The sequence below is a fragment of the Magnolia sinica genome, chromosome 12 (assembly GCF_029962835.1).
Source record: "Magnolia sinica isolate HGM2019 chromosome 12, MsV1, whole genome shotgun sequence".
Lineage (NCBI taxonomy): Eukaryota > Viridiplantae > Streptophyta > Magnoliopsida > Magnoliales > Magnoliaceae > Magnolia > Magnolia sinica.
The window spans coordinates 30,777,016-30,803,613 of record NC_080584.1 but is presented as its reverse complement, the minus strand read 5'-3'; the positions used below and the strand labels follow the sequence as shown (position 1 = coordinate 30,803,613).

The following is a 26,598-nucleotide window of genomic DNA, read 5'->3' as shown; positions in this document are numbered from 1 at the left end:
ATCAGCTTGATTCAAAACTTTTGTGCCCCACTATAAGTCTTTAATGGTCGATCACCACTGTTTCCTGTGGTACATACGTTCCACCTGAGATTTGGATCTACTTCATTTTTGGAATCATGCTCTAAAATGATCTTTCAAAACGGATGAATGGCGTGGATGTAAGACTGCACATACATCAAGGTGGGCCCCATAGTCATGGATCCACTAAAGCGGCACCCATCCAACCCATCTAACAAGATCATCCCCCTTGAAATGGGGGTGTGCTGAAAATCTAGCCGATGAAATCATGAGGTGGGCTACCACATAATTTGGAGGTTTCCTAGTAGTTATCCACGTCTTTCGGTGTCTGCCCCACCTGATGATCATGATCAGATAAGCTTGATTTTTGGTAACGTGAACCATACTAGACAAGTCCAATGACAAACACACAACACATGCAACAAGGTGGGCCACACAGGCAGCTAATTGTACGAAATTCTCATCTACAACCATTGAAAAGGAACCACCTCAATTATTTCATGAGCACAAACCCACAACCCATGTGCATCAGTAGGGAAAACAAAACAAAAGAGAGCTCAAATCATGGAGTTAGTAACTAAACGTGTCTTACTCTCTTAGAAGACCCAAGATACCTTTCCCATCACACATTTCATTCCTACCAAAAGAAGGAAACCATGCATGTGCGCGCGAGGAGAGGCAGATTCCTTGCCAGCTAGAAAGAGGTGGGGAATGATTGGACCTTCCTCCCTTGCTTATCCACCAATCCAGCTATGGAAGGGAGCATCACCCACGAGCATTAAAGGCGGTGTAAGTGAAGAGAGGAGGCATGGTTGCATCCCATTTTCTCTCTTTTCTTTTATATTTCCTTAAGAGCTAGTCTTTTAAGTCTTCCCCCACCTTCCCCACCAAAAGCACAAAAGTGCGTATGGCAGACCCCAACCCCTCCATGTTCCAACTTCCCTTACCTGTCCCCACCTTCCTTCCTTTCCTTTTTAAAAACCCCACCTCTCTCCGTTTCCTCTCATCCATTCTCATTCCTCCACTTCTCTTATTTCCTCCTCTTCCTTTCTTCATCTCCATCTTTCCCATACTACTTAGAATTCCATTACAACACTACCACACACATAATAGTTAGTATTCATTTACGACAACACCACCCAACTCCAAATTCCATTATAACATTACTATCATATCAGCAACAACAACCATGTGCAGCAGCACCAAGGATAACACTGCATGCCATGGTGTGGCTCAGATCAATGGACGTCCGGTCTTGCAGCCTGCTTGCAATCGTGTTGCCAGTGTCGAAGGGCGGCAAAACCTCAAGAAGAAGTGCCCTCCAAAATCACTTCCTCCAACTACTACTACCATTACTAATAATTCTAAGGTTGCTTTGACGCCGCATAAGGTCTCCCCTCCTATTTCTCCTAAGTATAAGATGCCGCTGAGACCCGTTCTTAAGAAGGAAGACCCCAACGGGCTCAATTCGAGTGTTGAAAAGCCTGCAACACCGAAATCTAATACCCCAAAAACGACGATGTTGCTGAGACAGAAGTCGAAGAAATTGGGCGTTGTTGGAAGCGGTGATGCGGGGGATGTTTCTCATGAGTCTTTGTGGAATTTCAATTCTTTCATCAGTGATGCGCCTGGGAGCATTGCTGTGGCGAGGAGGGAGCAAGTATCCCTCATGCAAGCGCAGCGGAAGATGAGAATTGCTCATTATGGGAGAACACCGGCGAAGCTTGAAGGGAAGGCAGCTCAAATTGACTCTTCTTTGATGGCTAATGCTACTCAAGAGGGGAAGAGATGTAGCTTCATTACACCCAATTCAGGTGTGGTTTGCACCGATTCAAGAGACTACGTACAATATTGTTCAATTTTCTTTTTTGATAAATCTTTGGGTTTTTTATTTTCCGCAGATCCTTTGTATGTTGCTTACCATGATGAAGAATGGGGAGTTCCTGTCCACGACGACAAGTGAGTCTCTCTCTCTCTCTCTCTCTCTCTCTCTCATATATATAAGATTGGAGTGAGACTGCTTAGAAATTTCAATGTGTTGCAGGATGTTGTTTGAATTGCTTGTCTTAACAGGTGCACAAGTTGGGATGGATTGGACTTCTATCTTGAGAAAACGCCATGATTTCAGGTAATTATTATTGTAATGGAAAGTTAAAAAATTAAAAGAAAGAGATAATAAATTCATGGAAAGAAATTTTCTTTGTCATCAGGGCTGCTTTCGCCAGATTTGATGTAGAAATTGTCGCCAACTTCACAGAAAGACAAATAGCATCAGTGGCCACAGATTGCAACATGGATTTAAACAAGGTTCGAGGTGCCGTCGATAATGCTAACAGAATCCTCCAGGTCAGAAACATAATCATCTTCCTCTTCTTTCTTTAGTCATCATTTTCAAAAGTTATGTTCCCCATAATCTAATGAGAAAACTTCAACATTTCAGCATAGCAAGTATGATTTTTTATACACATTCTCCTGAATTCAAGAGCATATAAAATAACTAGCTACTTCAATATAATTGCAAAAGAAAGCCTATCCAAAATAGCTACCTAAGACTATTTGCCACCTTATAAACCCAAAACAATTTCAAACTTTTCGAAAATCCACTTCTAGATTTAACTTAAGGGCCTGTTTGGGTTCTAGGAAATGAGAATAAGATTGAGCAAATTCATGAATTTGACAAATTTAGAAAATTCACAAGGCCTTTGGATATTGCAAGGAGAGGGATTTTATAGCTTTTATGAGTTTCTCATTTTGCTGATTTGAAAAATAAGAACTTTTGAATTTGACAAACCTATGGATTTCAGGAATTGAGTATTTCCCAAATATGTTATATATTGTTGTCAATCAAAATATTTTTTTTTCTCCCTCACTATCGTTGAAGGGACCAGTAGGATCTTTCCTCATCACATATGTTTTAATGAGAGATGCTCCTCTACTTTCATAGTACTTATAAGTTATAGTGCTCCTTGTTGCCTTTAATTAATTAATTAATCTAGACCGTCCATTAGGTCAAACACACATTCTTGGACTAACAGGCCAATATCAAATTGATTTGATGATCTTAACCATCTTATCAATGGTCCCGTTAAGACCATTTGCATAAAAATTGGTCTAATACACAATTCGGTCCATCTATTTGATGGTTCCCAACATGGATTGCTTATAATTTTTTCATGGGGCAATCCTAACCATCCAATTAATGGGTTGGAAAAAGGATGGCTATAAGAAAGAAGGTGAACTTAGGATGGATTCGATCATCAGATCAGTCTGATTTTTTTAGAGTAAATCTTTAATGTGTTATGTACTTAATGGACATTTTACATCCAACTGTAATTACCTGATGCAACTAGGAGAGCATTGGAGCAATTCTCTACTTTATGGTACTTTTAAATATGTAGACGATCAAATTATCGGCTTACATGGTTCTCATGTGTGACCCATTTTTCAAGGGCCACTGTGAATTATTCTTTCCATCCAATCAATGACATGCAAGATAAATTGTCTAGTTCAAAGGTCTAGAGTTCACCTAGAATAATACAACTGGAAAACCAACAGCTATAAAAAGAGAGACTTGGATTTTGAAGGATAGAATCTTGGGGTCACCTAAGGTTTGTTATGATAGACCATGAGTAGTGGGGCTAACCTAATGGCCATTCCATATGAATTATTTAACTGTGCACATGTCATGTTGTACTAAGGGTCTACCAAATAGCCTTATTGCAGGGCAGGGACCACGTGAGCTTTTCCCTCTTATCAAGGGAACTGATATTTACACCTAACTTTCTATACACGTCATTTTCTTTTGTGACAATTATTAATAAAAAGAAATGCTATGGTGCTCTTAGAGAACTGTAAGTTATGGTGAATCTAGTTGCATCGATTCACTTGGACAGTTTGATTGATCAATCTGAATTGTCCATTTGAATCTAAGAATACTTTTCATTGGCTACAAAGAAAAATTAGCACCAATGGGATGATCTAATCGACCTGATTTGGCCTTATTTTCTATAGCCATCCTTTTTCGAAGCTGTAGATGGGATGATTATGATTGCCTAACAAAAGTGATTCTTTAGAATCATAAGAAACTCATGATGGTCCATTACACATAGATGGATCAAATTGTAGAATGGGCCTATTTATGTCTAAATGATCTTGACCATTAACGTTAAAAGTCTATTGATCTAATGGTTAATATTAGTGAAATAACGCAGTGTTTGCATGGTCACCCATAAAAAGTGTATTAGACCTTATGAACAGTCTGGATTAATGAATTGGACTGTGTAAGTGTCCCAACGCAACCAAGAGCATTACGACTTAAAAGTGCTATTAGAGCATTCAAGAATCTCTCATCAACAAATGTACAAAAAAAAAAAAATCAGTATATTTTACAGAAATAGGGGGCACGTAAATGTTATCCACTTTTTGGTATTTTAATAGTCTAACAGAAAGTAGAATGTTGGGTTTTTGTTTCATAAGAAAAGGATTATAAATCAGTTCCTTGCTAATTTACTCATAAGAGCATCCTTTTCTTTTTTTTCTTTTTTAATTATTATTATTATTAATTTTTTTAGCTAGTACTAAACAAAACAACCTTTTTCATTAAGAAAGATGTAACGGCTGTCTCCTAATGTTTTGGATCTGCCTTTTCTGAAAAGTGGGATCAACTGATCAAGGCCATAAAGCAAACATTTAATAACTAATCTTGCTGGAACATGTAAGTTACAAGAAGTGGCTAATCCAAGCCGTTCATCTTGTGGTCCTGACGCTGATGTGCCCAAAATTCAGGCCGTCCAACAGGCAACACATCAATGAAAATAATTATTGGTGGGACAGTCTACATTCAACGTACATGTGATCGTCTTGATAAGTGAACCAACCTAATTTTCCAACTAGTGCACATTTCCTTGTGGTGTCTGCCATATGAACAGGCTGACAGTTTCAAATAGCCTTCCTCTCAAAGAAACTAGAAATAAATATTATATGACATATGCTTTTTAAAAAAAATTATAAATTCTCTGGCAATCCTAATCATCCATGTGCGTTTGCCTATTGAATTTGGACCATTGACCAACTTCTTAGTATTATTATAATTTCTTTAATTTCTTGTTTTAGCTAGATTTTTATTCAAGCTCTTCACCTACTTGTAATTGAATGAGTTTATCACTTTCTATGAAATCTGATGGGTGTTTTCCTATGTATGTTTGTGAATGCAGATAAGAAGGGAATTCGGCTCATTCGACAAATATCTATGGTTTTTCGTGAATAACAAGCCCATCTCCACCCAATACAAGTCGTGCAGGAAGATCCCCGTCAAGACTTCTAAGTCGGAGACCATAAGCAAAGATATGATCAGGAGAGGATTCAGGTTGGTGGGCCCCACCGTGGTCCACTCATTCATGCAAGCGGCGGGCCTCACCAACGACCACCTGATTACCTGCCCACGCCACCTTCAATGCATTGCACTGGCTTCCCACCACCCCACTGTGGCCCCTGCCCTCTAACCACACAAGCTGGAAAGAAATTAAAAGAAGAAGAAAAGAACTACAGTAGCTAAAAGGAGTAGAAGATGTGATAATCTATACATGATTTTCCTAACTATCTGTCACTTTTTTTTTTATTGCTTGTGACTGTGTGTACATTATTGTGAAAGAAAGCAAAGTTGTGTGAGTTTGTGAGATTTTTCTCTTTATATTTAATTCCAAGATAGTGATGGATTTGAAGGAAAGATGAGAGAGAGAGAGAGAGAGAGAGAGAGAGAGAGAGAGAGGATAGCATGCGTTGTAGGGACAGAGCATGTGCATTGGCAAGCAAGGCATGTGTATGTGTCAGAAGCTTTCTTCCCATGTGACCCAACTCATCTAATTATTCCCCTTTCCTTTAACAGGCTTTGGATATGGTTGTAGGCCCACCTCTCTCTCTCTCTCTCTCTCTCTCTCTCTCTCTCTCTCTCTCTCTCTCTCTCTCTCTCTCTCTCAATCATTTTAACCTTGTAGAGTTCTTATTGTAGTGTGATATTGCCGCAAGTGGATTGGATTGTTCTTGAGTTTTTTAGTATTGTGTAATTTTACTTGTGACTTGTGAGACTCTTCTTGTGTTTCTTCTCATTTACATACTGCTTCATTCCACGTGTCTTTTTTTGGGTTCAATTTTTTTTTTCTTTTGGTTACTTGCAAATTCGTAGGTCAAAATGAAGATATGCAGTGGAAAGGCACGATTGATAAGATTTATTTACTATTTAAAGGTCAAGGTGGTTTATAAATGCAAATTTCCAGCTATATCTTGTATAGTTGAGGTGCAAGTTGGGTTGAGAGTCAACCCAAGCGTAACCCAACCTCAAGAGGAGTTACCCAACCCAACCCAAGAACTCGAGCCTAACCCAACCTCAACGAGGGTGGCAATGGGCAAGCCAGGGCCAGGCCAGTGTTGGCCCTATTTTCCAACCACTAATACTGGTCCATCCGTAACCCCATTCGGGCTAAAAAGGTCTTGCTCTGGCCCTAAACCCAGAAGGTGAAGCGTGGCTAGGGTTATTCCATTCAAGGAAAGAAAGAAATTATCAAAGTTTTGAAATGGTTCAAATTCAATAAATCTTTTGGAGGTATCCTCTCCAACTACAAGAAATCTCATCACATAAATGGTTTTGATAGCAGAAACATGAGCTTGAGTTTAAAAGAGCTTTTAAATTTTACATAATGCATGTACCTTGAATGGGGACCTCCAAGTGTCTCTAAATTGCCTATTCATCTTGGATATTAGTGACCCACTTGATGATTGGATCCGGCTAAGGAGTTGGGCCTACTAGCACCTACTTTGCTCGAACAGTGGTCCTAACTTTCAAACCTGGGCCCATGCTTTGGCCCGGGCCACAAGTGCTAGTCTGGGCTTCCCACCATTGCCAACCCCAACCTCAACCCAACAATTCAACTTAAAAAGTCCTGGTTAGGCCAGTAAGGTGGAGCCCAACCTGAGTTGAACCCTTTTTGTAGAGTATCTGTATATGGTGTGTGAGTAGGCTCGGACCCGAGATGTCATGTGTTAGGACGCAGGCCATGTCCCACCAAGATCTGGCGTAGGGATGGACTTGATGAGGTCGATGATCACCATTTTTCCTCAAGGGGATAATTACTCCGAATTCACGGAGGTTATTTGGACTCCTTATAAAGATTCCTCAAATCCACGAGAAAAAATAAGATAATAAAAATAAATTCAAAAAAAAAAGAAAAAATTAATTGATAAATAATAAAAACAAATTTTCAATCCTTTAAATAGTGATACCAAACCTAAGAAGAAGTTTCATAATTAAATTCCAACTCAAACTCCATAAAATTCATGACTTATTATAAATAGTAAACTTACTAATTATAGACAATCATAAGTCATGCTAGACTTTGATGATTTTCCACCAAAAATGGTAAATGTCCTATTTGGCCTAACCACGTTATTCTCTTAAATTTTCTAAGCTCTTTTCATGTTGGGCACAACTCCTAAAGCTCAAAGGATGAAGCGTCATGATCGAACTAATACTTACTATAAATAGTAAAAACAAAATTAAAAAGGATTTTCAAATGCTGATATGATGGAATCTCACAAATTCAACGTAGGCAACCCTGGTGTATATGATTGGGTGGCTAAAGTAGCTTCTCCTACTCCAAAATCATATATGGTACGTCAAATAACTCATTTCAGTTTACCAAATATGCTTGTTTTAAGGTTCTGAGGGTCATTACTTCTTCTTCTGATCGGACCTTCTCTAGTCCATCTTGGATATGACAGTGTCTGCTCTACATCAAGCTCAAGCCTCGAACTCAATTGCATAGTTACCCCCACTCATTTGCAACCAGACCCGAATAAGAGCAAGGAGGCGGTTTAGCTCCCAACACCAACCAATTATCTGGTGTCAAACCTCTGTGGGCTCCACCATGATGTGCGCTATCTATCTATTTTGTGTACTCATTTTACAGCATGAGCCCAAAAATGAGACAGATTCAAATCTCAGGTAGACCACACCACAGGAAAATAGTTTTGATTAAATATCCACTATTAAAAAATTCTTAGGGCTTACTGTAATGTTTATTTTCCATCCAACCTATTGATAAGGTTACACATACCTGGATGAAGGGAAAAAAAAATAGCTTAATTGAAAATTTATGCGGCCCAAGAGAAGTTTTCAATGGTAAACATTGAATCCCTATTGTTTCTTGTGGTGTGGTCCACCTGAGGTTTAGATTTACTTCAATTTTGGGCTCATGGGCTCATGCCTTAAATGAGCTAGGAAAATGGATAGATAGCATAGATAAAACACGCAGAGCTTTGACACAAGTTAGCTAGCTGGAGTTGAGGTCACCAAGCAAACTGCGCATAAGAGCGACTCTCGATATTAACTTTGTGATTCATCAAAATGACAGAGGATCCAGTAGTTTTTTGAGCAGTAAAAGAATTGGAAACTGGCGAAAGATAGAGCTAGGCATCGGACCGAGTTGGGCCGGATTGGGTCCAACCCGATCCAATCCTAAATCACAATGGCCTAACCTGAACTCGATCCGATCCGAGACCAAGTCCCAGTCACCTGACTCGAACCAATTCGAAGTGTATATGGCTTGATCCGATCTAGGTCCAACTCGATTGGAAAAACCGATCGGATCAGATTGGGCAAGGTTCGGATATCCTTGTTGCTATTGTCGGTGTGGTCCATTTAAGATTTAGATGTGATTATTTTTTTCTTAAAATGCTCTAAAATGATCTCTAAAATTATATGAACGGTGTAAATATAATAAATACATCACTGTGGGGCCCTTATAACTTTGAAATCCTTTGAACCATTCATACAACTTAGAGCTCGAGGCGGAGGCTTACGTGCATAGCACAAAAGTGCATACTTAGGTGTACTTTGTTATATTGAGGTTAGCAAGTTTTATAGGTCTGATCATAGGGTATGTGTTATATCTAAACCGTCCATTCATTTGGTAAGTTCATCTTAAGGCTTGAGACAAAAAATAAGAAAGATCTAACTATCAAGTGGACTGCAAGAATTGTTTAACAGTGAAAATCATTATCTCTACTGCTATTTTTGGTGTGGTCTAGATGATCCTGGATATTATTCATTTTTTGGATAATGCACTATAATGATCTCTAAAAATATATGAACGGTATAGACATAATAAATACATCACTGTGGGGCCCATATAACGTTGATCTCCTTTGAACCCTTCATACAACTCGGAGCTCGAGGAGAGTCACTAACCGTCTTTCACTAAAATCTCGCTGAAATCCTGACAACTACAGCTATAGCTACACCGTACATGTACCTATAACTCTACAGCAACTCGGTGCTCTGTGGGCCCCACTATGATATATGTTTCATCCATTCCGTCCATCTATTTGTCCATATCATTTTATCATACGAAACTAAAAATCAGGTATATCCCAATATCAAGTGGACCACATTAAAGGAAACAATGTTCAATGAGCGTTGACCATTAAAAACTTTTTGGGGGCCATAAAAGTTTTGAATCAAGTTAATCTTTGTTTATTCCCTTCATCTGGGCCTGCATGACCTAATCAACAGATTGGATGTCAAATAAACAATACAGTGGGCCTTAGGTGGATTTTAATGATGGATATCCAATCACTATTGTTTTCCTGTGGTGTGATCGACTTGAAATTTATATCCATCTCATTTTTAAGATCAAGGCCTAAAATGATCTTAAAAAATGGATGAACGGAATGGATGAAACACATATATCATGGTGGGGCCCATAAAGCACTCACCACCAGCGACGGAGCTGGTGGCAAGGGGAGTAGCCAATCCGTTCCGTCTGAATGCTCTCTCCCTCGGGAGAACTCTGTCTCTCTTTCATAAAAGCTCCGTCTCTCGTTAAAGCTCTTTCTCTTATCGAAAATGAAAACTTTCCCTCTTACCGAATGTGATAATACACGTCCGCTAGGGTCAGGTCGGATCGGTTCGGTGCAGTTTCAATCAGATCAGGTTTTCGGTCCAGATCTGTCCAGATAGACCTCTATCCGGACCCGACTCGAAGAATGACCAGATCTAGATTTCCAGACTCGATCGAGTCTGATCTGGGCCGTCGGTTCTGTTCAGAACGGGTCTGATCGGGTTGGATCCGCAGGATCGAGTCAAGAATGCCCACCTCTAGCGAAAGATAATAAGTATAATTATCATAAAAAACTAAAATGGTCCATTGCTCTCGGGAAATCCAAACGATCCATTGGGTTCATTATGCATTTCATTGGTTAAAATGAGAAAATCACACTAGCCAAATGACTGATGCATAAGATCCGAATGCTAGATTTTTAAGAAAAGAGTTCCAATAGATCTATAATGGCTAGTCTGCGGTTGCATCAAGTGGAGCTTCAGTCGCACCAAAGTAGGTTCAATCGTACCGAATTTGGGTTCGGTCAAACTGAATTAAGACAAAAAAGCCACTATTCATTTGTGGGCAGTTTTGGTCGAACAAAGTGGTTTTTTTTTAATTACACTAAAAGTGATCTTTAGTAGAACCGAAGGTAGTGTTTGATGGGACCGACGGTGACACTCGGTTGCAGCTAAATTACCTGGAATTCTGCCCATTTTTGTTATCCTATTTTATCTGTTTTCGGTGGGACCAAAGGTAGGTTCGATAGGACTGAAGGTTGCTGAATTTGTATGGTTTTTCTAGCAACCTGCGACCTATAAAGCCAATTTACGGATGGTTGATTTAAGCTCTTATGTTTTAGAGGATGATTAATAAAGGGTTTACCTGATAGGTTTAGGATCATCAAGAGGTTTATATTGTTTTGGATCAAGGGTTAGGGTCATAAAGATAATTTATTTACTTAGTTTTTGCTCCTTAATGCCCCACCTTCACTTGTGTCTCTGGTATTTAGCTTCTAAGGGCTCAACCAACTACACGACATTAGGGCTCACATGATTGACAAATACGATGCACAAAACAGTGCACTAACAATAATAAATGTATGTACAAGAGCATATACTAAAGAAGAAGCAAAACATGTATATATGCCAATGTAGCTTTGCTAAAAACATTAAATAAATAATTGAAAAAAAAAAAAAAAAAAAAAAACTAGATAGCCTTCCTTTCTCAGATGCTGGTAAATAGATCTTGGCCGTCCGCACCATGAACTACTTTTTACTGGCCCGGATACGCACGCACAACATCAATGATTGGTGCTCTGCAGATCGGACATCTACCACTACATTTCAACTCATGGGCACACTTGAAACAGGTGCACAAGTGCCCGCACCTGCAAAAGAACATGGAATTTCTTTAGGAAAAATAAAACTGAAAAGAGGCATAGAGAAGCTTCCTTGCGGCTTAAGCGATCAGTACTGGGATCAAACATGCTGTGCTATGGATGCATGTGAACGTAATAATCAAATGACATGAAAATAGCTAATACTGCAGATGAAGCAAACTGCCACTAAAAAACGATCATCTTCATATGATAAATGAATAAAAGCTCCAATGAAAAGAAATTTTCAAATACTTTCTTGGAGGGTTTTCCTCAATGAGATCTACCACTTCTGCCAAAGAATAGTGATCAAGACCATTCACTAACTAGTTCCAAAATGAAATCCAGTTGACTAGACTCCTGATCATCCATCTATGCGTTAAAATAGCAATGTTATATTTTACAGTACTTTATTATGGACAGAGAGGATCTTTGATCAGTGAGATTTTTTTTCATATCCATCCATGGTGGGACCGCTAGTTGTACAGCCTGTATCACAACATGGTGTGCCAGAAAGACTGAGTGCCATCAAGAAAAACACTTATCGTTTATTTCATCGAATGGGCCGGGTAGTACGATACATGTACCTGTAAAGCAGAGAGTCGACCGGCATTTCATAGCAGATACAGCAACTACCTTTCATCATTAGTCCCCTTGTAGAAGACACAGCTTCGCCTGCTAACAACGACACAATGGACCTTGTTATGACATGGTTTGGATACTTAAAATCAAATTAGAAGATATGCATGTATAGCATCCTCGCATATATCCTTGCCTATGTATGATCTTTTGACCTACAGATACACTAGTGAAAAACATTGGGCCTGGTACCACCAAAACATGGCTCTTAAATGTCCCTGATTGCAAGGAAGAGTCAAGGCCTTTAGTAAGTGGGCTATACATCAGCTGCCAACATCCACGGAAAAAGAAAACCATGGATGCTTGAATCTAATTCCTATCAGAAATATGGGCATGGTCAATCAGCAATGGGTCCCATGAAATCAACATTCTGGTCATTACAACATTTTGGGTATATAACTGAGAAATAAGGATGGAATATTTGGGGTTGGGTGACATGTGAATCAGTTTCTATTTCTCAGTGATGGGGCTTAGGAGCTCAATCATGAGATTGGATTGGTTGCATTTGCTGAAATGGCTTTTTTTTCAGTAATTTTATCTTTCTTAAGCAGGATATGTTCATTTACTTGTAAGTATCTGATGTAGAGTGGGTCGTGGACAGTTTCAGGGCCAAGATAGAACAGAAAAAGCCCGAATGGAAGCGGATGTGACCCAGACCGCGTTAGAACTTAAAACGGACGTATCTCACAAACCTCAAACTGCAGACCGGAATGAGCTATCAGACGTACCATATATGATTTTGGAGTAGGACAAGCTACTTTAGGCACCCAACCCAACTGGGTTGCCCACACCGAATTTGTGAAATACCATCAGATCGACGGTTGAAATCCCATTTTATTTTCATTTTTACTATTTTTAGCAAGTTTTAGTTTTGGTATAACTCTTCATCCATTGGGCTTTAGGAATTGCACCCAACATGAAATGTGTTTAGAATAATTAGGAGAACATCATGGTTCGGCCAAATAGGACACTAACTATTTTTGGTTATAGTTTGATTTCCAGGAGTTTTAGTTATAGTAAGTTTACTATTTATACTAAGTCATGATTTCTAGGAGTTTTAGTTATAGTTTGATTCTGAAACTTCTCCCATGGCTTAATATCCCTATTTAAAGGGCTGTGAACTAGTTTATTTCAATCATCAATCAAATTACGAATTTTATACAATTTAATTTCTATTTTCCTTGCTTTTTTCTCATGGATTTGAGAAGTCTCTATGAGGAGTCTAGATAACCTCCGTGGATTCAGAGTAGTTATCCTTGATGAAGTCGGTGATTGAACTAATCACGTTCATCCCTGCATCAGTATTTTTGGTGGATTAGGCAATATAAATGGTCCATCATTTGGAAGGAGGGTTGTCATCTCGGAAATATAGATCATTCATTGTTATGTTGGATCTGGAATGTTATGATCTAATCAATGAAATGTTCCATAACCTTGTCTGTCAGCTAAATAGTGTTTGCACATATCTCTATTGATTTATCACTAAGCTGTTGGTTATTTACTTGTTGGAGTCTTTATTGGTTAATGCTGCCATGATGACCTTGTGGTGTATATAACTGAGAAATAATGATGGACTATTTGGGGTCGGATTCATGAATCCAGTCTTGCCTGAGGAGACTGAATGATTACAAACTCATGGTTATTGATTTTCTGGAGAACAATAAGAAACTTGCTTCAAGGAAAATCATTAAAAAAAAATTTTAAAAATTTTAAAATTAAAAAAAAAAAAAAAAAAAAAAACAGTAGTTTTGCAATATGATAGAATTTCAGCAGCTTGTGATTGGCGAAAATTTCATTCAGTTTTTCCTTTTCCTACTTCAGTTCTTGTTTTTATACATCATCACATTGGATACCACTAAATAAGTTACTTTTTAACTTATGTTAACTCATTAAGGGCACATTTGGATACCACCAAATAAGTAGCTTTTTTAACTTATGTAAGTTAATAAGTTACTTTTCTTGATTAAGTTGGTTTGGTTAATTAACTTAAATAAGTAACTTATTAAATAAAGTGGCTTACGGTTTTTTTTTATTTTTATTTTTATTTTTATTTTTATTTTATTTTATTGCTTTTTAATTTACGAGCGAGCACCGTGAGAAGTGCACTCTAACCTTGACGAATGGATGTGCCATGTTGAGAAATCAACCTGTGATGTTTTTGTGAAATCCACACTGTCAACTATTTTATTCATCTCATTTTAGGAGGTGGGCCCAAATATGACGTAGACGCAACACTCAAGTGGGCCACGACACTTACAACAGTGGTATTGAATGCCTACCGTTGAAACCATGCCTATTGTTATGTGGCCCAACATAATGTCTCTGAGAATTCAACCCGTCTACCAGTTTTTTCAGATGATTTTAATAGGTGGGCCCAAAAATAATGAAGTTCCAAAACTTGAGTAGACCTGGCAGCTTGAAACAATGTTATCCAACCCCCACTGTTTGGACGGAGGATATCAAACAATCGGAGAGTTTTATCATGATGTTTTTTTAGAAATCCACCATGTCCACCATTTTTGTAAGCTCATTTTAAATTGTGGGCCCAAACATTAGATAGCTCCAACACTCAAGTGGGCTCCAATACTGAAAAATATTGGTATTGAACTGCCACTATTGAAATGGTAATGTGGCCTACATTGATTTTTTGAAATATCCACCCTAGCAACAATTTCTTCATATGATCTTATGGGTTTGGAAATGACCTTATGACCAGTTTTAATGGCATATAATCAGCATAATAGGCCCCGGGAAGATTTCAATGATGTGCATTCAATCTCCATTGTTTCCTTCTATATGGCTCATTTAAGTTTTGAATCTGCCTCATTTTTGGACCTATATCTTAAGATGATTTGGTAAAATAGATGGACAGGTCAATTTCTAAGAAATATTAGAGTGGACCTAGGCAAGTGGCGTTGGTTTCACCCACCAACCAGCCTCCGGACAAGGAGCCCAGCCCATTAAGTTAGTTGGGTAGCAAACTTGTTGAGCTAAGGCTGCCATCGTGTACCCACCATTATGCATCTGTTGTATATCCGTGCCTTCCATCCATTTTGCATCTTATTTTAGTGGATGAGCCCAAAAAAAATGAAGCAGTTTCAAATCTTAAGTGGACCAGATCATAAGAAACATGGTGACTGAATGCCCACCATTAAACACTTCTTGGGGGCCACAAAAGTTTTGAATCAAGGTGGTATTTTTGCTTCCCTTCATCCTAGTCTATGCGACCGTATCAATAGGTTGGATGGCAAATAAACATTATGATGGATCCTTGAGGTTTTTAATGGCAAGTGTTCAATCACCACTTTTTTGTGTGGTGTGGTTCACCTGAGATTTGGCGTTGGTTCATTATTGGGACAATACTCTAAAATGAGCTGGCAAAACGATTGATTGGGTGGATATCAAACACACATATTAAAGTGAGCCACATGGTCATGGCATCACCATACCGGGTGTTTCCACGTGATGCTTTTGGAACGATGTTTTAAAAAATGCTTACCAAACATACTTATCTATTACCATCCAAAGATGCCCTAAATTGCTTTTTTCACTTAAGTTATTTTGGTAAATATGATCGTTAAAATAACCTATTTGATCAAAGCTATTTATCCCATTAGTTTCTCTTCTTTTTTTTTTCTTTTTTTTTTTCTGTTTTTTAAAGCCCTCTTCCCATGTCAAAGGAGGCCACACATGGACTGTCCACATTCAAGGTGTCTGTATCAAAGGAGCAGGTTCCACATGGACTGTTCACATCGTAGGTGGAGTGGTCCACATCAAAGGTCGGCTCCCCATTATGGACAGGGAATGTGAGGGGACCAAACAGACTTGAAAGGTAAATACTTATGATGTTTGGAAACTAAACATATATTTAAACATTTTAATTTACAAGTATATTATATATTAAACATATTTATTTGTTGAATAAGTAGAAACTGAGATACGTTGCCATATAAGTAGTTTATGTGAAGTAACTCACCATCCAAACGCCTCCTTATTGATATCAGTTTTCAGTTGGAAAATCAGAAACAGAAATTTTAGGAGCAGACATTCAAATGAAAAAAAAATAATAATAACATTAATAAATGCAAGAACATTTTATATGCAGCACAGTTAGCTTTTAGCCCTGACCTGATCGGAAGGCAGCAGCAGAACCTCCTTTTTAATGGAACTCTGCGATTGCAATTCCACCTTCATATTCTTCTCCATTGATTTTCGCAACTCAGACATTGCCTGACGGAGCTGTTCCGCAGTCGTTCGCAACTCAGATACTTCCTTATGAAGCACTTCCTTACGAAGCACTTTCATATCCCTTCTCAACTCATGTAAGAGTTCCATTTCCTGAGATTTTCGCAACTCAGACATTTTCCGGCGAATCCCTTCTCAACTCATATATGAGTTCCAATATTTATTTATTTATTTATTTGGAGAATGAGAAGAAACAAGTGAAGATTTTGATAGCTAAAATATCAAATATAAATGGAATCTAAAATATCAAGAATCCAATTAACATGTCCATTCCTTATGGCGCGGTTTCAGTGGATCCGTGGATCCCTGACAGTGGGGCCCACTCTGATTATGTGCATTGCATCCACACCGTCTATTTATTTTGATAGCTCATTTTAGGAATGACGCAAAAATGAAGCAGATCCAAATCTCAGGTGGACCGCACCACAAGAAACAGTGGTTATTGACCGTTAAGACGGATGTACGATCGATGTGGATGCAAGGCACGTAATCACGGTGCGCCCCACAGCTGGAGATCCACCAAAGCCGCGCCTTCCTACAACAGCCACGTAATCAGCAGAACTCACGAGCGCGAATTGGGGAGCGGCTTCGGTGGAACCCTGACTGTGAACCCATCTGGATGTATATTCCTTACATCCACTCCGTGAATCCGTTTTAATAGCTCATTTTAGAGGTCAAACCACCAAAAAAATATATATAAGAAATCCAGATCTCTGGTGGACCATAACACTGGAAACAGTGGTAACTGACCATTAGAAAATTCTTGTGGGCCATAAAATATTTGGATCAAGCTGATTTTTGTGTGGTCCGTTCAACCAGGCCTTTTCTACCCTATAAACAGGTTGGATGGCAAATAAACATGATGGTGGCCCCAAGAAGTTTTTAACGGTGGGGATTCAATCACAACTGTTTCTTTTGGTGTGGTCCATCTAAAATTTGGATCTTTTCCTTTGTATGGATCGTGCCTTAAAAGGAGCAGTCAAAACGTATGGACGGCGTGGATGTTGGGCATATACATCTAGGTCGGCCCCACAGTCAGGGATCCATCCGCTTGGATCCGGGGATCCGATGAAGCCGCCCCCTGAGGATTGCGCACTGAGTTACTCAGTACGCTCTTATCGTACTGAGTAAACTCAGTTGGGTCCACCTTGAATGTATGTGGTCTATCCACGCCGTCCATCCGTTTTTATATCTAATTTAAGGGGTTGAGACCAAAATTGAAGCATATCCAAAGATCAAGTGTATCATACTACAGGAAACAGTGGAGATAATGATTTCCACCATTGAAACCTTGATTGGCCCTACAGTGATGTTTATTTTTCATCCAACCTGTTCATAAGATAATACGATGGGAAGGGGTTGGATTGGGTGGGATGCAGTTGCATTTGGTCCCATGGGGAATTTCTCGTGGATTTTGAAATCCATACACATGTGACCCCACATTGATGCATGTGTTTTACCCATGCTGTACATCCATATAAGCCCATGACATTCTAGTTGTATACATGTACATGTACAAGTGACCGAGATTCGTTGATTACAATTTCATGGTCCGTTCAACAAGATTTTGATTAATCCAGTGTTTGTCAGCTATCACGAAATTTATCCCCGGCCAAAATACCACAGTATTTCAGACATGCATTCATTTTGCAATAATGGTGTTAAGCCATCTAATACAATTAATGGAAACGGATTGGCTACTCCCCCTCCCACTAGACCGTGGCTGATGTTCGGTACTCTATGGCCCCACCATGGTGTATGTGTTTCGTCCATTTTTACATATCATTTTAGGGCTTGATCCCAAAAATGAGAGTTATATAAATCCCAGGTAGACCACACCACATGAAAACAATAGTGATTGAATATTCACCATTAAAATCCTCCTGAGGCCCATTGTACTGTTTATTTGGCATCCAATCTGTTGATTATGTCATACAGGCCCAGATGAAGGCAAAAAACAATGATCAGCTTAATTCAAAACTTTTATTATCCCCAAAAGGTTTTTAATGGTGGAGGCTCATTCAACACTGTTTCCTGTAATGTGCTTCACTTGATATTGGGATATACCTCAATTTTGGTCTCATACCATAAAATGATATGGAGAAATAGATGGACGGCATGGATGAAACACATACATTATGGTGGGTCCCACATAGCACCGACCATGAACCACCGGGCTGGTGGGAGGGGGAGTAGCCAATCCGTTAACCAATTCAATACCATTTAATCCCACGGGCCAAAGAGGCCCAGCTCATCTCACCGATGTACAGGGATATCTCGCTGTAGTACATGCTGGCCGCACGTGTCTTGGGTTATTAGTGAGAAGGAGAGAAATTTTGATACTCCAGTAGAATGTGATCGCTGATACGCAGACACTGAGAAATTGTACACATGGCATACGTATAAATCAAATTAGTCCATCCAACCCTGGTCACTTGCGTATCTGGCTCTTGAACTAAAATTTACTCTGTTTTGACTTACTGACTTTTTGGAGGGCATTTGATGGACGGTCCAAAATGGAAAATAGCCAACGTTTTTAAGATTGTTCAATCAATCTGACCTTTAGATTATAATAAGTAGGTTCAGCAATTTTTGACAGTTTAAAGTTGCTAATGCTTTAAAAGTTTGGAGTGCTTGCTTAGAACTGTTGGTTGCTCGATTTGTTTTTAATTATGACACTGGAATGATCCAAATCGATCAACTTTAGCCCCCAACGTGAAAATAAGTAGATATATATATAACTAGGTTATGAGAAGATCAGCACTTACTTGACCACTTATAAAATTTAATAACGATGAGGGGGATTTTTTTTTATATAAAGATGGGTTACTATGTACCTTCTATGAAAAAAGACTTTCAAAATATTAGTGCAAGTCAAACAAAAGAAAAAACTCACACTTAGTCACTAGTAGTGACAGCAGTAATGCATCTCTAGAAAGAATTGTTTGACACTAGATAGAGAATAAATACCGTGTATGAGCGTTAGAGCGGTACATGAGTCGAGTTAGCTCGGTCAATCGCTCGATTCGATTCGAAAAAGCTCGACTCACCCCGGCTTAAAGTTGGATTCGAACCGAGTCAGCTTGTTTTTGGAGCTAGAAAAAATTTTGAGCCGAGTTCGAGCTTGCACAAGCTCAACTCGACTTGAATCAAACCTCAACTCGAACCGATTCGGATCAAATCAAATCGGTGACTCGGTTATTTTGATACGGATGTTGCTCGCCGAGCGTTTGATGAAATGACTCAAATAAGTGTTGGCAAGGAAAGAATGGATATGCTCGGTGCTTGATTTTGATATTGCTTGCTGGGTGTTAGATTTTGATTCTACTTGCTGGGTATTTGATTTTGTTTGATTTTGATGTTGCATGGTGGGTGTTTAATTTTGATGCTGCACGTCGGGTGTTTGATGAAATACCTGTAAAATGTCGTTACTATTTTGCATTCTATGAGATTTTTAAGATGCATTTTAGGTGTTTGATAAAATGCCGCACAGGCTCGAACTCGGCTCGAACTGGTCCGTGCTGCAGATTGAACAAGCCGAGCTGGCTAGACAGGCTCGAGGGCCAAGTTGAGCCGAGTTCGAGCTAGGGTTAGCTAATGGTCGAGCCAAGCCGAGTTATTGAAAAGTGTAAGTGCCATAGTTTATAGCCCTTTGTGTGGTCAAATTTGTGGTGCCAAAGACACTATTATGAAGCTTGCATCTGTGAAGAACAATGCTTTACTTAAGATCAACTTAGGTTGACAAGCACTGTCCACAAGTCAAGAATCTCAAGAAGCTTTCAAGTTCTACCTTAAGATCTCAAGAAGCTTTCAAGTTTGAGCTCCATCAAGACTTCAATCTACACTACTTTTAAAGGTCACTTGTCTCTTATGTTCAATGTCCTTACTTCACTCCTGAGGTATGACTGACCTTAGGTTGACCTTTAGAGTAGGTCATTCTGGATACATAATTCATATGTTTTCTATAAGTGAGTTTGGTTTGTTTTAAGACTAGTCCTAGACTTTGTTCGACTAGTCTTAGCACTGCTACGACCTGTCTAAGAAATTCATGGATCAGTCGTAAGTTTGTTACAAAAATCAAAAAATTTCTGTTAGGCTTCGACTAGTCCTGGGGACTATTTGACCAGTCGTAGGTACAGTGTCGACTGCATCTTTGACTTGTCGTAGAGCTACGACTCAATGTACAGCGCTGAAATTCGACTTGCTTCGACAAGTCGTGTGAAACCTACGACCAGTCGTAAACCACTTACGACCAGTCGTAAAACTGTCAAATCTTATCGCGCCCGAAATTTTCAAATATCTGTTAGTTTTACGACCAGTCGTAGAGGTCCTTAGACCAGTCGAATGTGTGATTTGCACACCTATGAATAGAGCACAAATCTCAGAATAGAACAAGAACTTCAAGCTAAATTAATTCAGTCTTTTAAGAGATAAGTCGATGCTCCATTTAATCTAAGTGTGCATATTTAATATTCTTTCTCTTTAGCTTTGATAATTGATTTTGTTTCTTGTATTCCAATCTAATCTGAAAAGAGGAATTGTTGTTATCATTTTACTGGAATCAAAATCAATTACAGTTAGCCCTTATGTTTTAAATTAAAATCTATTAGAACCTAGAACCATTATAAAGTGAGTATTGGACATTGAACTTGGACATTGAAATCTCTACTCCGACTTGGTTCTTCTGGGCTGCTACAACGAAGGAGAAAATCAGGTATTTTACAATTTGTGTAATTTATATTTTTTGGTTTTGTTTGAGATTTAGCCAAAAAAAATCTCAAAGTTTTTGGTTATCTGAGGAGAGCCAGAAAACTCAGAAGAGAGGGTTTTTGAATTGTATATGCCCTTTGAAAAAGACACAATTGTGAAGGTTTTGGGTGAACCTGTGAAAACCTATTTGATAGTGAACGCTAATATCCCTTGTGTGAGGATATTAGGAGTGGAGTAGCATTCTGTGTGGCCGTTGTTTAACAGTTGGTGAACACACAGGCGAACCACTATAATTCTTTGTGTTGTGGATGTGTGATTTATATTTCCTATCTTTTATCATTCTGAATTGTGGAATGCATATGTGAATGTGAATGTTGTAAGCATTTCATTTCAAACTCAGTGGGGATTATTGTAACAATTTAGATTTACATTTCAGCATTATTTTTTTTTGTTATCTTTTTATTACGTTGAGTTTCAGTTTCTCTATTTGTCCTAGAAATAAGGTTGTACTACCATAAACTTTGGTTTTTGGTGTAAGGTTGTCCTTAGAACAATTTGTGTTTCTATTTCTCTATTTTAGGTTGCTTTCCATTCCTGTTTTGTGGTTGGTGTATATCTATTCTTTGTTTCATATTCCGCAGCATTTAAATTTAATTTGGCATAGTCCTATTCACCCCCCCTCTAGGACATATAGCTTGGCCATTTCAAGTGGTATCAAAGCCTAATAGCTCGCTTTTATTGCTTTTTATTTGGATTTAATTCCTCAACTAACGATCTCAACTATATAAAAGATGTCAAATTTTGATAGCCTATCAGTCACTAGGCCTCCACCCTTGGATGGCTCCAACTATGCCTATTGGAAAGCTAGGATGATGATCTTCCTCAAATCCATGGATGAAAGTGTGTGGCTATCCACAGTAAATGAATGGACCCCTCTTACCACTGAAGTAACTAAGATTGATGGTTCAAAATCTATGAAAATTACACCATATTTCTCTTGGACCACACTTCAGAAAACTGAGAATAGTGCAAATGCTAAAGCACTAAATGCAATTACTTGTACACTATCACTGGATGAATTCAAAAGAATTATATCTTGTGATTCTGCAAAACATGCTTGGAATATATGGGAAATGACACACGAGGGTACTTCAATTGTCAAGAAATTTAAGATACAAATCCTTATAACTAAATTTGAGAAAATACGTATGGAAGAAAATGAAATGTTCATGAACTTCTATACTAGATTAAATGACATTGTAAACTCTATGTGGGGTCTAGGCGATAAAATTCCTAAAAGCAAGATATGTGCTAAAATACTACGCTCACTTCCTGAACAGTTCAATTTTAAAGTAACCGCAATCCAGGAACTTCGTGATACGGACAATATGAAGGTTGAGGAATTAGTTGGCTCATTACAAACTTATGAGTTAACCTTTAAAGCTCCAAAAGGTAAATCTATTGCTTAAAAAACTTCTAAAAATGATTTAAACTCAGATTTAGAAAACTCTGAGGATGATATGGCTCTTTTGGCAAAGAGGCTTTATAAAATTTTTAAAAGTAAAAACAGAGTTGATTTTCAAAAAGCATTTGATAAAAAGAAACCTAAATCTAAAACTAGAAAATCTTTAAAAGACAGTCAATGTTACAACTGCCATGAGCATGGGCATTTGGCTAACAAATGTCCTAATAAGGACAAGTCAAAAAAGAAAAGTATGATGGCTACTTGGGATGAGTCCTCTGATTCTGAAGTCTCTTCTGAATCAGTAGATTCTGAAACTGAATCAGGGTGTGATGTTAAGGCCCTTATGACTCTAGCCAAATCACTTTTTCAGATAATGATGACTTGACTAATGAAGAAAATCTAAATAGTAAATATGAAAATGAAGATGATCTTCACGATGCTTATAATGCCCTATACAAGGAAAGTTGTAAAATTGCTGTGAAATTGAAACTTCAAAAAGAGAAGTTTTCTAAACTCAAAGAAATTTATGAATCTCTTGTTTTAGAAAAGTCCCATATTTCAGATTGTTTTGAAAAGACAAAATGCGATTTAGATTTTAAAACCTCTCAGTTTGAAAATCTTAAATCTGAAAACGAACAACTAAAACATGAAGTCTCTTCTCTCTTGAGTTTAAAGGAAACCTGGAAATATGCCCAAGGTGATCATAAATTTGAAAAACTCTTATCTGGTTTGAGAAAAAGTGGCGATCGATCCGGTCTGGGTTATGACAAGAGTATTCCTCGTAAACCGAAGAATACTTCTCCCACGTTTATAAAGGGAGAGATCTTAAACTCAAAAGGGAAAGATCAAATGTTTTCTAAAAACTTTAAATCTTTTCAAAAACCTAAAAGACATCAACTATAAAAAGTAAAAGCAAAGTCTTTTGGCAGAAAAGATAGTTGATCTACTTAAGGAGCTTTTAAAGTCTAACTCACTAGGTCATACTTATAACTCTTACAATCGAAAGAAGACCTGCTATCCTCCTAAACCCAAAATGGTTATGAAATGGGTTCCAAAGGTCACTTGCTTGGTTACCCACACTGCTTTCAAAGCAACAAGCCATTTTAAGTGGTACCTAGATAGTGGATGCTCCAGGCATATAACAGGCAATAAGGCTTTATTCACCGATCTCAAAGACATGACTGACGGTTCAGTCACTTTTAGAGATGGTAGCAACTGCAAGATTATGGGCCAAGGTACGGTTCAACTTTATAGCCTTCCTTTGTTTAAAAAATGTATTGTATGTTGAAGGACTGAAACATAATCTTTTAAGCACATCTCAGATTTGTGATAATAACCATAGTGTACGGTTTTCTAATCAAAGCTGTGAGATTCTAAACAACAAGGGTTCAGTAATACTAACTGGACGTAGAATGTCTGAAAACTGCTATATTGTTACCGAATCCAGCTCATCTAATCAATCATGCTACATTGTCCAAACAGACGAGATTGATTTGTGGCACAAACGTCTTGGACATGTACACTACCGAAATCTATATAGATTGAGCAAATGGGAACTTATAAGAGGTATACCCAAACTACAAAAATTAGATAAAATATGTGGTGAATGCCAGATTGGCAAACAAACAAGGAACTCACACAAAAAGGTGAATTCCAATACCACATTAAGACCACTCGAGCTTCTCCATATGGATCTAGTAGGACCTACTAGGATGGAAAGTCGAGGTGGCAAAAGATATCTCTTAGTAATAGTAGCGTTCAATGAATCTGAGTCATACAGTAATTATCAACAGTGGTTAGGCCCCAAGGAGTGCGTATGCGCTCGATGTCGATTAATTCAATGTGCACTCGTACTAGTCGAGGTTGTCAAGTAACCTGATTGACTTAATGTATGTTCACCATGTATGAACATTACTGTTTGAATCTAAAGTACCAACTTACTAGTGAAAAGCCCATTTAACCTTGGTACCACGATCTGCTAAGACTTATGAGCTAGGCATGGTGGTATGGGATACTGTGGTCGAGCTGTCGGCCTACGCTGGGGTGACAAGTCCCCCTGTAGTGTCTAGTGAGCAAACCAAACTCGTGAGCCAAATGCGGTGGTATGAGATACTATATTCGAGCTGTCGGCCTATGATTAGGTGGTGAGCATCTCGTAGTGACCTTGAGTATACAAAAGGACTACGCTAAAGTGACGAGTCTTTCCGTAGTGACTTCGAGTATAAACTAAGCCTGCGCTAATGGTGACAAGTCTCTCCGTAGCGACTTAGAACTGCTATCGTATGAGATTAATTAGGATTGATAACCCTAGATGGATCATTTTTTGGGTCAATGATATAAAGGAAGGTGCCTTAGCTTCCCAACCTGCTGTATGAATAAGACTAATTAAGAACTTGGCTAACACGATCATGCACCGCATTGCATGTGCCTTTGGCGTAGGAGTTGAGCACAGTGAAAGGGGTGCATGTCGCGATCATGAGATGATGTCGTAGGGGGAGTGTAAGCGAGGACATGCATCATTAACACATCATCCTTGCATTAACCAGAGTACGTAGGAATGCTTGTTGTATTACTTTATCATTACCGCTTGACTAAATTGATAACGTGTTAACATTTGCCTTATAGCTCCACTGAGTTGATCACTCACTCTTACTTTAGGACAGTGTTTTAAAATACCAACCAGACTCTGTTGTAGTTGCAGATGATGGCGATCTGATGAAGCAGAGCCTGACTTTTATGATGATGAGGAGTTCTCCTATATGCAACTCTCGGGCAGGTCTATGTAGACTTGGAGTTGCACCATAAGGGCTATAGGGATATGGACTAGATGACATTACACTTGATCATTTTATAAATTTTAGTATAGTATATGTAACTATTTGACCTGGTGACGTTCATACTCTGGGGACTTACAATCACTTATATGCTTAATGTACTTATCACAGTCTTCTGCATGCATAATTTAACTGTCTATAGAGTATGATATGTTGATTTGGTATAATCTCACTCATGTTTAATGCACTAATATGAACAACATTTAATCATCATTATCTATGTTGCATAAGTGATGTGTTGGAACTCGGGAGTTGGGCTCCTGCTCGACCCCCGATTTTCAGGGCATTATAAGTTGGTATCAGAGCATGATTTGGATTAAATTGGACCTGGATTATAGACACATGATGCATACTGACGGACTTTGATATAGGAGGAAGCGATAAAACGTAGAAATGATCCTAGAATCCCCAGTTTCGCCTGACGGTGATTATACGACCGTTGAAGCGAAATTGACCATAGAAACAGGACCCGCATGCATCTGTGATCATGCGAGGTGATCCCAATCCTATTCCAGACCGTCAATTGATGGGTTTAGATGAGGATTCAGCCTATTCCACACTCAAACAACCCGAAAACGTGAATATACGCGAGATGAAACCCAAAAATGCCTTAAACGGACTCGGGGGACTAAACAGTGCAAATCGATGGGATCCAAACTGGGCCCCACACATGTACGACACCCTCGGGGGGGGGGGGGGGCGATAGGATCGCCCCCTGGTCCAGCGACCAGTGATGGCATCGCCAGATCGGTGAGTCCCGCTGATCGGGTCCACCGGGCCGGTAGAGCAGGCATGTATACACGACTATGGGCCCCACAAAATTATGTGAGACCTTTTTTATTCACCCCATTTGCTTCATTGCCTCCCCTTACACCACTCCAAGCTTTCCAAATCTCACAAATCGTCATTTTTCTCTCTCAAATCACCCCTCTAATCTCATTTTCTTCCTTTTTCTTGCACCACCTCACCATTCTCTCAAACCCACCTTCTACAACCACCTATCTCCCTTAATCCCTCTCATTTGAACATATAAACAATTCTTTGTGTCTCAAAAATCTCAAAGTCCAACAACCCAAACTATCCCTCCATTTTCACTGAGGAAGAAGAGGGCTTCCACGGATGAAGTCGGGCCTAGCTACCTTACCCGTTTAAGGAGGCAGAAAGGCGCCACAACAAGTACAAGCATCTATCGGGAGATACAGACGAAGCGGGATCTCGATCCCCAGGCTCCCCTCGAAAGAGCTCTACTGGCGGATTTGTCACATGAAAGGTTTTAAGGCTGTAGGGTTCTTTTTGAAGCACACGTGGGCAAGAATCTCTTTGGCTTTATCCAGCAATGGATCGCCTATTGGACGCCGAATGGGGTCCTATATTTGAAGGCAAGTCCCGTGCGAATGAGAGCACTGTCCGAGCCTTCTACACTCATATACGAGAGCC

The 26,598-nt window shown here is 38.9% G+C and overlaps 2 protein-coding genes across 2 annotated transcripts in view; one reads left to right on the top strand and one right to left on the bottom strand.

Moving 5' to 3' along the window:
• The first annotated feature begins 770 nt into the window (after positions 1 to 770).
• LOC131221182 (uncharacterized) lies at positions 771 to 5,695 on the top strand. Its single transcript, XM_058216351.1, has 5 exons — positions 771 to 1,832; positions 1,920 to 1,977; positions 2,063 to 2,146; positions 2,229 to 2,364; positions 5,232 to 5,695. Exons 1-5 carry the CDS (start codon positions 1,208 to 1,210, stop codon positions 5,517 to 5,519), a joined length of 1,191 nt encoding a protein of 396 aa, XP_058072334.1. The 5' UTR covers positions 771 to 1,207; the 3' UTR covers positions 5,520 to 5,695.
• A 5,293-nt stretch (positions 5,696 to 10,988) lies between these two features.
• LOC131221181 (uncharacterized) overlaps positions 10,989 to 26,598 on the bottom strand; it is a 56,967-nt gene continuing 41,357 nt past the window's right edge. The window contains exons 7-8 of the mRNA XM_058216350.1: positions 11,856 to 11,943; positions 10,989 to 11,280 (exon numbers count right to left, since the gene is read on the bottom strand). Coding sequence (XP_058072333.1) covers positions 11,166 to 11,280; positions 11,856 to 11,943 — 203 coding nt within the window. The 3' untranslated portion in view covers positions 10,989 to 11,165. The remainder of the gene's footprint in view (positions 11,281 to 11,855; positions 11,944 to 26,598) is intronic.